Source organism: Penicillium waksmanii (genome assembly GCF_028829765.1).
Source record: "Penicillium waksmanii strain IBT 27052 chromosome Unknown utg000008l:1.0-5622682.0:1.0-5626561.0, whole genome shotgun sequence".
NCBI classification, from domain to species: Eukaryota; Fungi; Ascomycota; class Eurotiomycetes; order Eurotiales; family Aspergillaceae; genus Penicillium; species Penicillium waksmanii.
The window spans coordinates 1,184,442-1,202,534 of record NW_026643254.1 but is presented as its reverse complement, the minus strand read 5'-3'; the positions used below and the strand labels follow the sequence as shown (position 1 = coordinate 1,202,534).

At 50.8% G+C, this 18,093-nt stretch overlaps 2 protein-coding genes across 2 annotated transcripts; both read right to left on the bottom strand.

Moving 5' to 3' along the window:
• Nucleotides 1-2,082: 2,082 nt before the first annotated feature.
• Nucleotides 2,083-4,048, bottom strand: N7481_008795 (sphingomyelin phosphodiesterase; the record flags this gene model as incomplete). Its single annotated transcript, XM_057268014.1, has 4 exons — nt 2,083-3,447; nt 3,572-3,712; nt 3,761-3,847; nt 3,917-4,048. The coding sequence occupies 4 exons, from the start codon at nt 4,046-4,048 to the stop codon at nt 2,083-2,085; spliced, it is 1,725 nt and encodes a 574-aa protein (XP_057118691.1).
• A 1,749-nt stretch (nt 4,049-5,797) lies between these two features.
• On the bottom strand, nt 5,798-17,655 carry N7481_008794 (uncharacterized protein; the record flags this gene model as incomplete). The annotated part of the gene is made up of 8 exons (XM_057268013.1): nt 5,798-6,487; nt 6,528-6,707; nt 6,775-7,277; nt 7,366-8,506; nt 8,557-9,977; nt 10,034-17,086; nt 17,141-17,285; nt 17,356-17,655. The coding sequence occupies 8 exons, from the start codon at nt 17,653-17,655 to the stop codon at nt 5,798-5,800; spliced, it is 11,433 nt and encodes a 3,810-aa protein (XP_057118690.1).
• Between the last annotated feature and the right edge of the window lie 438 nt (nt 17,656-18,093).

Here is an 18,093-nt window from a genome sequence, read left to right as displayed (position 1 = left end):
GCGATCGTCGTTGGAAATATGCTATGAAATAAATAATATCAACTTGCATAATTTCCAGGATAAAATAAAATGCCCTCGTTCCACGGAAATATAACTTTCATCTCGTTGTACGGTATTTCCGGAAACACTGTATCGGCAAATAGGTTCTACTCATAAGGACTAATTCCAGGTAAAATGTACGGAGTACATAGTGATGCCGATCGGGTGGGCCCGCTGTTGGGTGAGTTTACGCTTGACCGTTTCGGGTAATATTCGAGCGTGTCCAGGTCAAAAATCCGGGTTGAAGACAAATTGATTCTTGATTATTAGGCTACACAATAGCACTTCCGATTTACATATCTTTCCAAGTGCCATAATATTCAGGCCCATGCCCCTTTACAAAATTAACTTCTACTGGAGTATCACGTGGAATGAGAAGAGCGATGTATTGGCTTTGGGGTGTCTGGTAAAACCTCTGGCTCTATCCTTGCTGAATATCAAAAATATTACCAGTCATTAATGGTTTTGGCTAGTCAGCTACGACGCAAATTGCAATTAAATACCCATGTAATATTTAGGAGTCGGCCTGGAAAATAAAGCTATACACTTTTCAATACCAAATCAAGTGAGCAGAGTCTGAGCCTGGATTAACTCCGAGTCACTCACTTACTTCACATGACGACATCAGTTAAGTATGTAAAAAACCCCGCACGAAATGTGCTTTCAGGCGATCCAATGCAGTACATGGTAGCGCGGTACTTTACTTTATTCGAGAAGTAAACGCCCCCGCGAAAACATCGGATACTCAGTTGCCAAATTCTGTGCACAGTGATAGGTAAACATACTTAATTGCAGTGCATTTGTATGTTGATTGACTATCCAGACAGCTACCCGTCGATAGATTCCAACTAGTAGGTTAGTCTCAAAGGTAAAGGGAACTCACATGTAATTTACTTTGATCCTAGTACGGTAGAAATATCATCCCGTTCAGGGCTGGAGGTTATTAATCACCGCTAGCATCCATGGATATCATGGGCCAGGACAACCTTCACGATATCATTTTTTTTCACCATAATGGATGCGGAAAGCTGCCAAGAGTAGGTGACGAAATTCGCCTGTTTCACCAATAGAGTAGTATGATATCGTCAAAATCAGGGCTTTGTGCCTCTACTTGCCTTCTTAACCCCCAGTCAAAACGGCGACAGCACCACTCACATGGCGTAGCGGACTGATCGAGAGGAAAAAACATCGCTTCAACGGCCGCCCAGAAACAGAGCCTTGGAGATGACTGAGCTAGAGATAGTTGACACCACATAGACAACCTTTCCCGGAACAGACTATTATATATACAAGTTTTCTCCCGAACAGCCATACAGCCAAATGTGTCTGTGCATCTCCAAACCGCCGACTTTCGAGACAGGACATAGTAGTCACGCTGTGGCTGTGCAGCCACAATGTCTATAGCGCCGTTGAGAGAGTGAAATGCAGATCTTGTTGGCATGCCTTATAAAGGATGAGATGGGTTTCACTCTCAGGCGTTTTATCATATAGTGTTTTCTGGAGCAGATCACACTGCCTATGATTAATCTGCATTAGAGATGAGATACTTTTCTGGGGCAGGTATTCCCCCACAAGGCAGATCAGCTCATTCGGAAGGTCGGTAAAAGACATCCTAACTGTCCTCGCTTAATGCAGTCATGACTCATGAGTAAAGTAGAGCAAGATTGCTCCACAGATAATACGTAAGACGATAGAGTCATCAGGCGGTGTGGTGTGTCAGATCGGTGCTTTGGGGGCGAAGAAATGGATGTTGCCCCTTGAGCCCGGTATTCGTGCCTTTCCGAGAATGCCCGTTAGATGATGATATTTTAATGAAAGTGCCCTAGCTTCGTCGGTATGCATAGCTATCGGCATGGTTGGCATATACTAATACTAGTATTGAGCAAGTCTTTTTACTTGTTTGATGTACTCTGACAGCGATGCAATGTTGAGGATTGTATTAATCTGAACTAGATCGGACGGTCGAAATCAAACAAAGCATAACCCTGCCGTGAATATATGGTGGTGTGACTATTAGATTTACATCTAGAATCGATGCAAGCTCTACTCCCCCTTCTCCCTTGCAAGCTTCGCCCGATGCGAAATCTTCGCGAAGAGAGGCGCCATTCCTGCATGATTACACTCCGGCTGCTGGAAACTTTCCTCCGAAAGATGCGAAATGCCCGATCCATCCCGTTTCTCAAAGCTAAAACCAGGCGCCTGTTTATAACAGGAGTACTGGGCGTCTGCACCGCGAAGAGCACATATCTCATTCGTGATGCAATCGCCAGTACAATCCGGGACGTTAAACCCACGAGTTCGTCGACTCCAAAAGTCTTGAAAGACAGTAGTATCTTTTTCCATAGCCACAGTGACATTATGCCAAAATGCTGGCGTGAGCTCGATGCTGGCGTCCTTCACGGCTGGTGAAAGCTTTGATCCGTAGTCTGCTTTGGCAGAGTAGTAAGGTTTCCATTCAGGTTCCGTCTGGAGTGAAGGATCAGTGATGTTGGCAATATACTGCGTGAAATCCATGACGCCAAAGGTAACGGGGTCGATTTCGTAGACCCGGAATGAAGGAGGGCCGGAGGTAGGTGTCATCGAAGGCGCGACATAGCCCATTGCCGTCGCGGTGTCCCAACTTCGATCCATGTAATTGGAGTACGACACCTGAAACTCATCTGTATGGGTGTGTCCAAAGAATAGCGCGGCAATTGTCGCATCGTACCGCTGAATAATCTGGTCGAAGTAGTGGGAGTGGTCGCGGAAATGGTCCGAGTTACCAGTTGGAATGTGTGATATAAGCCAGACGCGCTGCTTCGCGTCTTCGGCTTCCTGTAGCTGCTTGATGAGCCAGTCTAGCTGGTTATTTGGGTCGAATTCCATGGGCTCAGTGTAAGAGAAGAAGTTGTATTTGTAGTAGAAGATGCTGTTATAGGAGATTATTCGCAGTTTGCTGTCTGGGTGCACGGCGGAGTAAGAACCATATTCGCTGGCCTTTTGCACGGAGGAAATGCCAGTCAGGGTGAGCCAGTCTTCGGCGAGGGCATCATAGGCCCATTGCGGGTTATATTTGCTTGGGATTTTGTCGGATGGAAAGAGGTTGAGAGGTGCAGCGTCATGGTTACCAAGAGCGGCATAGACAAGTCCGAGGTTATTTTCCATGGAGCTGTAGGTCGCGTTCAAGTCTTGGAGTACTTCTGTTTTGTTGACGAGCCAGACATCGTGGGCTACTACATCTCCAGTGTATATTGAGAAGGCGGGATTGATATCTGCAATGGCGGCCATCATGCTCTCTTGTAGGCGATGCGGCGGGTCGCACTTGGAATTTCCCCAGGGTCCGCATGGAGAAGTGGTGTTTCCGGGGGGCGTCTTTCTCCGTGTATGCACGGCAGCAGATAGGTTTCGAGCACTCGTAGTTAGATCCTTCTTCGTAGGAGAGGTCGACATGAGTATCGCTGAAGTGGACAACTTTTATAGGGGCTTTATCGCTTGGTAGAGGGCGGGTGGTTGGTGGCTTGGGCGAAGGAAAGGAGATATCGTATGGACGGACTTTGGGAAATTCGCATAGACCGACCAAGCTTGCGCAGAATGTTTTGGCTGTGTGGGAGCCCGGCTTCAGGTTCTTCAGCGAGTAATATACAGCGGGACCTTCGTTGGCAATCACGCCAGCGCACACATCGCTGTCTTCGGCCTATCTTGCATCAGTTTTCTGACCTAGTGAACAGGAGATGGACCTTACACCACTGATGGAGCAGACACCGGTTATAACATCCTCCATAAAGGATTCACCAAGACCGGAGACAAGCTTGAGACCGCCGAGGAGGGCCTATATGATCAGATCATTGTTAGTTAAGCGGAATTATAAGCTGTCAAACTGAGTTCTTGGTCACTCTACCTGGCAGCTGAAGCAGTCTACCGCATTTTTGAAGTCATCCCAGATGGTGGTGATCCAGTCATCGGCAGACTTCTGCTGGGCAGCTGTAGTCGCTACTGGCGCGAGAGCGACCAGCAGAACAGCCAACTTCATCCTTACTGGAGGACTGATACGTTTCCGGTTGGCCGAGTTGGTAGGACGAAAAGATCTGCCTATACTGGATTTGGCGAAGCTCAAGCTGAAAAGCTACTGGACTCGGACGAGAGCTCTGCCTGGGCATGCCGTGACTTATACCCCCCCCTTCCCCTTTCCCCTTTCGCACGCTAGCAGAGCCCAAGCCCGATATTAACCCAGCCAGCTAAGCGATGCTACAGTTCACTTGGCTATATTATGTTCCTGTATGAGAGGAAGAGGTGAGAGGTTCGTGTGATCTGCGGGCTAGTAGAGCTCTTGACAGCGGGTATGAGTTGACAAGCCGAGGACAGTGATAGGCTCGGACATGTCGATCAAAGGAAAGGCATTGACGAGTGAGAGAAAGAGGAGTAGAGCCACCGGGGCCTAAGTGGTAAACGACGAGGGCCCCGAGAGGAGAATTCGCGACGGCATACTCAAACCAGTGAGTAGGACCTGCAGCCAAGCGGCTAGCGGGAGCGTTTCTGCAACGCTGGCAGTGTGGCAGAAGCCCATCTCGGAGACCGAATATATGCCGTCGGGGATCGCATCTTGCAGAAGTCTTGGCTACAGACTTAAGGCGGATTTTCACATGGGAGCCAATTCCACATCAAATCCCATCTTATCCACGGGACTCGGACTTAGTCATAGTTTGCTTGATGGGCACGTTCCTGCGGATGATTCTCTAATATTCGCTGGATCTCACTCGCCCCATCCATTGAAGGTCTCGCACATATGATCGTGCTGGGGTTGAGAGATGCCAGACCGTGTTGACATGCCAAGCGCGTGGGCTGCAGATAGACATCCCTGATAAGACGCTGCGGTTGCTCTGGGAGCCCTGGATGGGCAGGTTTGAGTTTGGGTTGTAGTTTTGAATACTTGGCGCGAACAGGTCGGTCGATCGAGCATTAGTGAGTGAACCTTCGCTTTTCTTCGGCTAGAGGAAGATGGAACTCCCCATCGAGAGTTAATCCAAAAGTCTCAATGTGTAATGACGAGTCGGTTGTCGCTCAACTCACGTGCACGCACATGATCAACCAAAGAGCTCTTGAATCGCTTGTGTTAGAGGGAGACAGAACCCTAGAGAATATGAGCATCCTGGAGGCTGGAGCGTGACCGCGAGATGAGGGCAGAATATTTGATGAAGCGACGGAACAGCCAGGAGTACGATATTATCTAGAATGAGGGGAATAATTTGAATCTGCTGGACCAGTTCAGTTCAAGTTGATTCGGTTGAACAAACTGTCCACTGGGCAATTGGGCAGGTGAGAGGAATAGACTACCTGGGCAGATACCGCACAAGGGGTGAGGGTGGGTGGGTAACCAGCGAACCGGCCAAGCGAACCGGCCCCAAACACCTGTGGACCGCCCCGGTGTAGGTCAAGTGTAAAATTCAAACTGGAATGCTACTCAACAACAATCCACCTGGGCATGCGCGTTATTCTATTTCTGTTTTTTTCTAGTAGTCTTTATCTTGGATTTCTAGCATTGGTTATCTTCTTCTTCTAGGTCTCGGATGATTCCATAGTTTAATTACTAGTAATGTAGTAATATCAACAAATACAATATATTTATTTTTGCCAATAGTACACCTAGTCTATGATAATATATGTCAGGAAGAAACATTTTGGAGAACAAGAACATCGATCAACAGCATTCAGTGCATGAGCGTAAGGTTCAGCGGTTGCCAACTTGAAGGTTGAAAGGATGCACCAACAAATGACACCAGAGCTAACTAAATTGAGCCTGTTTTAGCTTCAGATGCTGCAGGTACTTTGCATCAACAGGGGGACATTCCAGTCTGCTGCGGCCCTGCCTTTCAAGTGCGGCACGAGTGTTGGTTTCATCGAGCGCAAACATCACATGGCCGAGACTCAAATACTCCTTGAAAGTTGACCACTCCAAGCGCTCTTGTTCCGTGGTCGCATGCTCAAGCATGCGCTCAGTCCAAGTGTCAATGTCGACGAGGATTCCTGCTTGGCCATCCTCACGAACTTCAGAGATCACCGATGGCAGCTGCGCCCATGATAATGGGACAGGGTTATTGATGTGGAATCGCTGGATCTCTTGGCCGGTGGCTCGGTGAGTGGCAAGTTGAGCAATCGTGTCCATCTGGTTATCGATTGGTAGGAGGTTAACTGTTGCATCGAGCCCGGCACCAGCAGAGGCAATATCTGGCACAACGCCTGCCCGAATCATGCCGAGGAACAGGTTGAGCGTGAAGTTCTCACGAGGAGTGGGAATTGACGAAGTCAGAGGTGCGGTGTGGCCAGAGCAACGGTAGATTGTGGTCGGAAATCCGCGCTGAGATGCGGTCTCAAGGAGTTGCTCACCTACCCAGCGGGTTTTGAAATAGCCCGAGGCGTTGGAAGTAGGGGGGGGCGAAGGAACCCAGATTGACCTCACGGTTTGAGACAATACCTGTCTTGCGTGTCGAAGTATTCCAGCTCTGCATGTGTACTGCACTCCAGGTCGAGATATAGTGCAGGGAAGTGCTGGAACCCAAGGCAGCAAGGCGGATCATAGAATATACGCTTTCCACGTTGCATTGGCGGAGATCGGAGTAAGTCTGTAGGAGGGACACATGGCCACCAGTATGGAAAATCTGCTGGACTTGTCCAGCAAGCGCTTGAAACTCGTTCTGTCCCAAGCCAAAGTTCGGTTGAACCATGAGCCCAGGAACAGGACGAACGTGACTAGATAGCCACTCCGGTGTCACGATCGTGTCTCAGGAGCTGATTCTGCTGGAATAGCTGCAACACTCCAGCCGAGTCCAAGGAGCTTCCGATACCGAGAACATAAATTGTAGCATCGGGATTTGCTGTGAGCAACGCCTTCACCAGGAAAACACCGATGAAAGAGTCGGCACCTAGAACCAAGATTCCAGTGGGATTCTGATTCTCATCTGCACCTGCTCGAGATGTAGGACGATGTTGGTAATCGTCTGGTAAGTGAATTTCACGGTCCCAATCGATGACATTGAGATCGCCGGCTGATTTTGCGACACTAGCTTGCGTTGGATTGGCCCTAGAGTCAAGCAATGTAGACAGCTTTGCAGGACTGGGATTGTCGAACAATTGCAAGAGCGTGATCTCTTGTTTCAGCTTGCGCTTCAGAATCCCCTGAAGCCGCAGTGCGAGAACACTTTGGCCTCCGAGTTCGAAGAAGGTGTCTGTACTCTTGATCTCCCGGTCGGATCCCAACTTCAAAACTGATCGGAAGATAGTGATAATTGTATCCAGGGTTTGGCTAGAGGGGGGCGTCGGTCGTGGCGACTTCGGATTTCGCGTTCGTAGCACCGGGAAAAAATGGCTCAACATCAATACGACTCAGCGCAGCTCGATCGACTTTTCCACTAATCAGACTTGGGAACACATCCAGGACCTGGTAGGAGCTTGGCAGCATGTAGCTGTTTAGCGACTGGGCTATGGATTTATGAGCAGAATTGATAGAATCCTGGTACAGTTGCTGCTTTTCTCCGGGTACCCGGGGAATCAAGAACGCGACTAGCTGGCGATCGTCAGTCAGGCCGTTTGGTGACTGAGGTTCGCGCACCAAAACGACAGCTCGGGCGTGAAAGATAGCGTTGTTCTTGCTGAAGTTATTGTTCAGCTGATTTTCGATTTCTGCAAGGTCGATCCGGTAGCCTCGTAACTTGATTTGCTTGTCACCCGCGATTCTCCCGAGAAAGTCAACCGTGCCATCCTCAAGATGGCATGCTTGATCGCCTGTTCGGTACAATTGAGTCCATCCGCGGGCTCGGAACTGACCCTGTACAAAGGGGTTCTTCACGAAGGCTTGTTGCGTCTTTTTCGGGTGACCGAGATACCCAGGACTCAATTGGCCACCGCCGATGCAGAGCTCACCGCGAACTCCGACAGGAACCGGGCGCAGGCGTGAATTGACGATATAAAGGGTTGAGTCTGGCAATGAACGACCGATAGATACAGAGGATTCTGTCTTGAGTGATCGGGGAACGGGATGAGAAGTGACTTGTGAGGTCGCCTCGGAGGGTCCATACTCGTTATAAACTGTGGTGGACAAACCCAGGTCGTAGATCGCTTTCGCTAAACGGGCTGGAAGAGCTTCTCCTATCAAATTGACTGCTCGGAGCGCAGTGCATTGTCGAAGATAAGAATCACCATGCTCGATCAGGAGTGCAAATTGAGTTGGCGTGTAAGAACCCATTGTAACACCGGCATTTTGCATGAACTTAGCTAATTCACCGGGGTCTTTTCGGACTGGGTAAAGAGCCAGAGCGAGAGTTGCTCCTGTAGTCAGAGGTGCCCATATTTGAGCGACGGAGATATCGAAGCAAATGGACGTTGCACTCAGAACAATATCCTGATTGGCGAGGCGATGTGCCCGCGTATAGTTGTCGAGCATTACTCTTGTATTCTCGTGGGTGACCACGACGCCCTTCGGCGCTCCGGTGCTGCCCTAGGATGTGTCAATAATAATCTCTAGCATCAACAACAAAGACCACTTACCGATGTATAAGTCACATATGTGGCATACGGATCTGGATGTTGCTCCATAGGAGGCAAAGTCTCGTCGCTCAAGTCAGATGTGTGAAGAGACATAAAGCGTGCTGTCGTCTGTTCTTTGATCCCACCTACCAAAGACTCATAAGGTTGATCAACAAGAACAATCACGCTAGAGGAGTCCTGGATCATGTGTACAAGTCTTGACTCAGCGAAGTCGGGGTCCAGGGCCACATACGTACCGCTCAGACGTGATACGGCGAGCATAGCTGCAATGGTGTGAATAGAAGCGCAAGACAAGATGCCGACCCGATCACCTGGGGTAATGCCTGAGTTGTGCAGAGTGGCTGCAAGCTTCTCTGCTAGAGCAAGAAGTTCTTTATATGTGATCGATTCGCCCCTGGAGGTGGTAATTGCATTTGAGCCAGGGTAGACACGAGCGCTTTCTGCGAATGATCCCCAGAGAGACCGGCCATCATCAACACCAGCACTGATTTCCTCAGTCCAGAACAGCGCGCGGAGTCGCGTCAATTCAAGATTTCCAACCATCTCAATCTCCTCGATGGGCTGGCGATAATCCTGAACCACGCTCGTGAGGAATGTGCTGAAATTTTGGAACAGCCGCTCCATGTCTGGCTTGCTGTAAAGGAATGAATCAAACTCAAGGCGGAGTTTCAATCCACCCTGTTCGTCTTCCGTAATCTCGAGCTGCATCTCAAATGCAGTGGGCATATCCTCAACCCAGACCTCTGGAATATCGAAGTCGACTGTAGGATAGGTTGGTGCTTTGGCGTATGTTTGGTAGTTGACAGCGATCTGCCCAAGAGGAAAATGACTAGGACTCCACCCGATGTTCATGGCCTCCACAATAGCATCAAATGGAGCTTGCGACCGGCCTAGGGCGTCAACCGCCTGTGTCTTGATCTGCGTGACTAGCTCATCAAAAGTCTCGTCACCCGTCATCTCAGAACGAAGTGGGATCATATTGACAAAAAATCCAAGCACTTGATCAAGTTCGGTATGTGGTCTTTCACCACTCACCACTAAAATCGTCAGGTCATTTTCACCAGTGTATCGGTGCAGGAAAGCCCGCAAAGCAGCGGTAACAAAATGGAATGAAGTGGCCTCGAGACGACTGCAAATGCGCTTCATGCGCTTGAAAAGCTGCTTGTTGAGCTCTTCTCGCACGATATCACGCTCCCGACTGGAGCTAGCAGGACGATCATTCTGAGCAAATGGCAACAGTTTGCTAGCGGCAGGAGAACCAGCCAGCGTTTTGCGCCACCACTTCAGTTCATCCTGAATTTCAGACATTTGCAGCCTCTGATCGTGCCATAAAGTGAAATCAACATATGACAGTTTGGGCTGGGTTACTGTATTGAGGTTGGTACCGCTCGCAATGGCATTGTATAACGTGCTGATTTGTTCTACAATAAAATTAGATTAGAGCTGATGTGCGAGGGGGAAATCCAAATATACTTACCCATGAGTGAGGCCTTGCTGCCGCCATCAATGGCCATGTGGTGGATGCTGAGAACCCAAGCATACCGGGAGTCTGCAAACTTCACCAAGGCAGAACGGATGAGCTGTCCAACGTCGACATCGAGAGCCCGTTGGCGAAGAGCAGTAGCAAAAGAGCGAAGAGACTCTTCGGGGTCTGATGTGTTGCTAACATCGGCTTGTTCAATTGGAATCAGGCCATTCTCAACGATCTCCTGCTCTGCAAAATCATCACCTTCAAAGAAAGAGGTTCGCAAACTTTCATTGCGACGGCCAAGTTCTTGCCAAACCTTTTCCAAGACGGACAGTTTTGGTGTTCCATCGATTATCAAGGAAACTGAAACATTTAGCGAGGCACTGTCAGCGGTAAGGTTATGCATGAACCAGAGACGGCGCTGGAAGGTCGACATAGGGATCTGAGCCGGGCGTGGGTTCACTATGGAAATCACATCCGAAGTTTTGGCCACAGTCGAGGCCTGGGGACTTTCAGATGAGGCAGCCTGCGTGTCATTGGCACCAGGTCCCTTCAGAGAATCATTCGCAACCACCAGGTCGCAAACTTTGGCCACAAGGTCACCAGTCGACCTTGAACCTAGGATATCAAACAGAGCAAGGTTGACCCCAACCTCCTTCGAGAACCACTTGCGGAACTCGACTGCCACAAGAGAATCCATTCCATATGCAGCCAGAGGCACGCCGGCCTGAACAATGGAACGGGAAACAGCCAAGGAGCTAGCAATGCGATCGGAAAAAGCATTTAACAGCACAGGAAACATTTTATCGGATTCTCCTGCTTGTTGCAGGAGCTCGGAAAGCTGCTGCTCTTCCGAGTTGCCTGAGACTGTCGACTTCTGGCTGCGTCCGGCATACAGGTTGCGGAATAAAGGTTTCTTGGACCAGAAAAGATCGGTCCGACGAGTGTTGATACCGCTGAGAAGCTGGTGGCGATCTCCAACCCATCCTTCCAGGGGCTGCTGCGAGAATACCAGCTGGCCATTTATCGCTTCTTCAATTTGATAGAATAGTTCCTCCTCTGTGAGAACATCCATGCCAATGCGATCGATGATAGCCCGCAGATGCGCATCCTCGGCGATGGCGCCAGCATCGGCAACTACTCCAACGTTCATTGCGAAGGCCGGCAAACCTTGTGCATGGCGCCACCGGACAAAGGCATCGAGATAAGCATTTGAAGCGGAGTAGTTGGCCTCTGCCATAAACCCGATAATGGCTGAGATGGACGAGAAGCAGATGAAGAAGTCAAGCGGGAGCTCTTTCGTCGCGTGATGAAGGTTTTCAGCGCCATACACCTTGGGTCGAATAACCGATGCCCATTGTGCAGCTGTCATTTCAGATAGGGGTCCACTCTCTAGAACCATGGCGGCCTGAATCACACCGCGGAGACTATCTCCAATGAGCTGGACACAGTCACGGACATCTTTCTCGGAGGTGACATCCCCCGAGTAAACAGTAACTGTCGCCTTGCGATGCTCGAGCCAGTTCACAGTCTCCTTGGCCTCGGCCTTGCGGGCACCCGAGCGCGAGAGGAAGGCAAATTGGCGAGCACCACGGCGGAACATCCACTGAGACAGAGCACGACCAATACCACCAAGTCCACCAACGATCAGGTAGGTCTTGTGAGATTGGAACAGCGGTTGCATGCTGCTATAGGTGGGTGGTGCAACTGCTACTTGCTCGCCTGCGCTTTCAAAGAGCACTAGCTGGCCACCACCGCCATTCGAACGTGAGTGTCGGAGAGCTTGACTGGCCTCTCCATATCCAAACTTTGTCACCGGGCTGGGAATAGAAAACTTTTGCTGCTGGAACAGTTGAAGGACACTCTGGACTAGTCGGGGCCCCAGGCGATCATCTTGGCGACTGGCCGCTGCCAGATCGACCGCAGTATAAGAATATCCAGGAAGGAAGGCGCCGGCATTCCAAGGGGCGGAGGTGGCAGCAAGGTCGATAATCCGGCCACCAATAGCCAACACGTCCCATAATTCGTGAGTGAAAGGAGTAGAAGCATCCGTACGAAGAATGACATTGGCCTTGGTCGCCTTCGAAGTGGGGACAGCAGTCAACGCGTGTGCACCCACCGCCTCTGCCAATTGCACCGCGACCTGGGCAAGGCCAGAAGCACCACCGAGTACAAGACATTGCTCGTCTGCCCTCAGGTGAGCGATATCGAGCAACGCGTAGTGTGAAATTATGAGGTTGTGCCCAAGAGCAACAGCATCAGTGTCACTGATCTCGCCCGGGATAGCAAACGTGAGTTTCTCTGGCAAACGGAGAAGCGACCGGTGAGCGCCCCCTTGAGGCGAGTACGCGAAAATGCGATCACCAACACGGATCTGGGAGCCATCCGCATGAGCGCCGACACGAGTAACGAATCCGACAGCAGTTTCTCCCAGGTGGCTATCGTGTAAGGTTCCGGCGACAATGGCGGCATCTCGATCGCTGATGGCTGATGCAGACACTCGAAATTCAACCTCATGGTCATCGAGTTTATCGGTAATTAAACCATGGCCATCCGTATACACGATAGAGTCTGCTTGTCCTGGGGTGCGGAGAACTTCCAAGGCTAGCACTTTATCTTGGGTGAACGCCTGTCGAATAGGCTGGCGACCAGGACCATTTGGCAGCTTGCGGTTGAGCTGATCGTCAGTGAGCACACGAGGAATATAAAGCCTGCTGTTGCTGACACGTAGCTCATCTTCTGCCACAGAAGGATCTAGAACATGCACTGCAAAATTCCCAATTGCTTTCGCGTCGGACGTATCGGACACATCCAGCGTCACGAGATGCAGATCTTCGTTCTCACTGCGCGCCGCACGGGCAAGACCCGTAAACAAGGCCTGTGCAGGGCGAACGGGCTCTTGGGTGGCGCCTCTCAGAAGCCAAACGATCTTCAGAGATTCCGATACAAACAGAGCTCGAACAGCATCAAACTGAGTGGGGTGATCTGAAGACGCATCGTACAACAAATCTTCATCCAGGTTGACGAGTGAGATGATGTGGGTGGCCTCCTTAGGGACTGCTTCCAAAGTGCTTGTCTGAGTGCTGGGGTTCCGAGTTTCGATGGCAGCGGCAATAGCCAGTGTCTCTGGTGATGGCTGCGAGGAAATAATAAGATGCAGATTTTCCTTGACTGGCTGTTCACGCTCCGCTGCAATCTTCTGCCAGACCGTCCATTGTCCGGCCGAGAAACGCTTTTGCAGGCCCTGTTCAGCGATATCTGTCAAGGTTACCAGGAAGCCATCGTCTTTCACCAGGGACAGCGGATCTGATTCTGTGCGCTCTTCCAGCACGACAATGTCGAATTGGTCATTGGCGAGGTCAACCTCCTGCCGCAAACCTGGGAGAAGAGCATCCAGCTGCTCGTTCAAAGCAGGCATTGTCTCATTCGCGGCAAGTACCGAGAAACTCTGGATCCGGCGATCCTCAGGGGTTACAACTCGGGTAAGCAACCTTTGGGTCTGTAGCAAGCCAGGGGTGACATGGAGAAGCTTTGCCGCCGGAAACTGGTGCGCGTAAATCCCCAGCAGATCACCAATGTCAGACGAAAGCGACTTCTTATCGACGAGTCCTTGAAGACTAAACGCCTCTTGCCAATGAATTCGGAAAAACAAATTCCTGTCCTCATCCAGGCTCTTGTCTCCAATTCCCAGTCCAGTAACTTCCAACCCTTTCAGCGTGACAAGCTGAGTATTGGAGTCTCTGTCGTGAATGAAGATGTCGCTTCTGCTGACACGGGGACTCAGACGTTCATTATCTGCCCTGACCCAAAACTCCTGGTCTTCCGCGTCGTGCTTCCGACGAACAAGAGTGCCCGACACACGAACCGTGTGAATGGAAGTTGGGATATAGGAATCGTCCAAGGGCCTCTGGAGGTGAGTCTCAAGGGCCGCGAAGAGCGTGTGCAGAGTGCAGTCGAAGAAGCTGGGATGCAGGATGCACTCGTCCTCCGGTATTGTCGTCACATTCTTAGGACGGTATACCATTGGAGCAATAGCAAAACCGGGGCCGCTCTCGATGGGGCCACGCATGAGACGGAAATTGTCCCCATACTGCAGGCCCACATTATAAAGTCGGTCGTAGAACTTCGAAGGAAGCTGCGAGCGTGTGGTCAGTGCCTGAAGATCGGCAAAGGAAGATTCGGACTCCCAGCCCTCACTCTTGGCCGTTGAAGCAATCGCAGGGTCTCGGACAATTGCGGAGATGAGTCCTGTGCAATGCTCCGTGGTCTTGCCATCATCAAATGAGTAGATTGTGAATCGGCTCCAGGAATGAGTAGACTGGGTCTGCTGTTCTCCAGTGAGATCAACAAGGTCTAGCATTGTCTCTGTTCCGGCGTCTGACTCGGGAATAGACAGCGCCGCTTTGATAGTGACATCCCGAATGATGATCTCATCCACCGCGTTGGGCTCCAGATCGGAGGTGATAGCCTCAAGGGCCATCGACAAGTATCCTGCGCCGGGAAAAATAATCTTGCCATCAATTGCATGCTCTGTGAGCCATGGAAGCTCGGTCGGTCGAAGGTATCTCTGCCAACGGCGATGGGCCGCAGGTGTGCCTGGGACTAGGGCTCCCAAAACCCCGTGACGGGCCTTTCGCTGACGGTACTCCTGGGCAACTCTGGTCTCAGACCAATAGCTCTGATGATCCCATGCATAACTGGGCAAGTCATCCAAAGCTCTTCCAAGTTGGTGTTGTTCTTGTTTTCCAAACGGACCCATCACATGCCCGGCATTCACTGCGGCGAGATCGACGTCATAGCCCAAGGTAAACAGCTGCCCGGCTGTAGCAAGCAGACTCTCATACGCGTCCACTTTGCGGTCCAGCGAGCCAATGTATGGCAAGTCAACCCCTAGCCCCTTCATGATCTGCTTGGACGGTCCTCTCAGCGCAGGATGGGGACCGATCTCAACCAACACGTCAAGAGCGGGCTCTTCGTCTTCGCCGATCAGCACACCGGCCAGCGCATCGGAGAACCGCACCACTCCTGTCATATTGGCCGCCCAATATTCGGCATCCATAGCGCGTGCTCCTGACGGTCTGCCTGTGACGCTGGAGAACATCGGGACTTTGCCTACCCGAGGCTGAAAGGTGGACAATGTGGATAGAGCTTGTCTGAAGCCTGGTGCGAGAGGGAACATGTGATGGGAGTGGAAAGCTTGTTCAACTTGCAGTCTCCGGGCGAAGATATTTTGTTCGTCAAGAGTGGCCTTCAGTTCCAGGATAGCACTCTCGTCCCCAGAAAGAGTGAGACTAGACGAGCTGTTTATGGCTGCCAATGTAATACGGCCATTGAACGGCTCCAATGCAGTCTTCGCCTCAGACTCCGTCATTGTCACCGCCATCATTGCTCCTGATGCGGAACCGACGCCCTTTGACATGTAAAGCCCGCGGTAAAAGGCGCAGGTGATGGCATTCTGGAATGAGAGGATACCTGCTGCATAAGAAGCGCCAACTTCTCCCGAAGAGTGGCCAACGACAGCCGATGCTTTAATTCCCCAAGAACGGAGAAGATCGACCAGTGCGAGCTGGAGTGCAGTACACAGGGGCTGAGAAAATTGGCTCTCCATGACACGCGACTCCTCGGCTGGCTTGAGAAGTTCATCAACGCAGGACCAACGAGGAGCGTCTGGGAGACGCTGCAACACCCGGTCACATTTCTCCAATGTTTGGCGGAATAGCGGACACTGATTTATCAGCTGTCTACCCATGGCATACCACTGAGCTCCCTGTCCAGTGAAGACAAAGCCAACACGTGGAGGTGAGGAAGCTTTACGCATCCACGCGGCCACTGGCTTGGGAGAAGCAAGGTCGGTCACCAGGCTTGACAGGGTCTGGCCGATAGCAAAGGAACGGTAGGGATGCAATGTGCGACGAACACTGTGGCTATACGCCAGATCAGCCACTGCGATCTCTGGCCGCTGCTCCACATAAGCCATGAGGTTGGTGATATGGCGCCGGCCAGCATTTTCCGAGTGTGAGGATAATGGAAGCAGGAAAGGGCGGTTCTTCAATTCTTCGTCGGAAACAGTGGAGATGATGCCCGGTTGCCTCAATGGCGAGTAAGCGTCAAGAATGATATGAGCATTACTGCCACCAAATCCGAAGGAATTAATACTGGCACGTCGGGGGCCGTTAGTGGCGGGCCAGTCAATCATTTCAGTGGCGACCTTGAGCTTCCCACGCTCAAAATCAATCTGCGGGTTGGGGTTCTTGAACAGCAAATTTGGTGCGATCTTTCCCTTTTGCAGCATCAAGCTTGTCTTGATTATGCTGGCAATTCCAGATGCACCCTCCAAATGACCCAGGTTGGTCTTGAGAGAGCCGATATACAAGGGCTTGGAACGCTCTGGGCCAAACACAGATCCGATGGCGTTGGACTCGCGCGGGTCCCCTGCTGCAGTACCGGTTCCGTGTGCTTCAAAGTACTGAGTGTCAGCGGTGGATAGCCCGGCAGCCTTATATGTCTCTCGGATCAGTGCGGCCTGCGACTTCGGGTTGGGCATAGTCAACCCCTCCTTGAGTCCGTCATGGTTGATACCGCTTCCACGAATAATTGCCTTGATGGTATCGCCTCCAGTCTCCGCATCCCGGACGCGCTTGAGAACAACGACACAGACACCTTCGCCACGGACATAACCAGAGCCATCAACGTCGAATGCACGGCAGCGGCCATCAGTTGACAACATTCCAAAATCGGTCATCGTGATATACATGTACGGGTCAAAATGGATTGCAGACCCGCATACAATAGCAACATCACTCTCTCCACTTTGCAGACTCTGGTTGGCCAGATGAAGACATGTCAAGGATGATGAGCAGGCCGTGTCTAGCTGGTAGCTAGGTCCATGAAGGTTGAAAAAAAAGGAGATACGATTGGCGAGGATAGAGTTTGTCAGACCCGTGATACTGTACTTGGGATAGTGCTCAAGGTTCCTCTGTGCCTGGACTGAATAATCGTTGGTGAATGAACCGACAAAAACACCGGTCCGAGAGCCACTGAGCTCATCAAGGGTGATCCCAGCTATGCCATGTCAGTTCATTTTCTTTGAGGTCATGGCGCCTTTTGTAGACTTACCATCCTCGACAGCCTCATAAACGACCTCTAATAGCAACCTTTGCTGCGGGTCCATCGCCTGTGCTTCCTTTCCAGAGATATTGAAGAATTGGGCATCAAATTTATCGAGCCCTTGGTCCAAGAAATAACCATAGCGCGCATTTGTCTGTCGGTTTACAACTTCCATCAGTATCGGATATCACTGGGGCCTTTTCAGACAGGAATAAGCAACTTACCGTTCCTTTGTTTGTTCCCTGTGGATGAAAGAATGCGTCTACATTGTATCGATCCTCCGGCATCTTACGCTGGAGATCCTCTCGTTTTTCCAGCACGTCCCAAAGCTCACGCGCATTTGTAGCACCGGCAACCCGGCACGCCATACCCGTGATGGCAGAATGGTTCGTCCGGATTCCCGGCCGAATGTCATCATCACTGACTTCCGAGATGACAGTCGAGCTATAACTAGACGAAGTCTCTATGTCATCCGACTCTGTTCCAGATGATGGACTAGAGTAAGTGGCAATGATGGGAGCCATGATTTTATAAAGCTCGGTCTATATTCTTGGTGTATTTTTCTATGGTTTTGCAAGTTACTGGCTTCCTGGTGCTGTTATATAGCCCTGATATTGATCCCTCTTACGTGATTATATCGCTCTCTATCTACGAATTGAACTAAAATCTCATCTGCATCAGAGGCTCCCCACCACGAATATCCAGTCTAGAGCTGCATCGGCCTACGAGGTTTGGAGCATTGTTGCAGCGAAATGCTGAATACGAAATCGATGGGACTATGAAGGGGCCAAGTAGCGGGGCCAGTCAGCATTGCATTATTATCGACGAATGGCGACTTCTATTCAAGCCACAATCAAACTTCGAACCCAAGATTTGAAGGCTTACCCATCCTTAACGGTACATCGCGCAATAGAAACCCAATCTAAAAAAAAAAGCCAAGCTTACGATGAAGCACTTGCTGC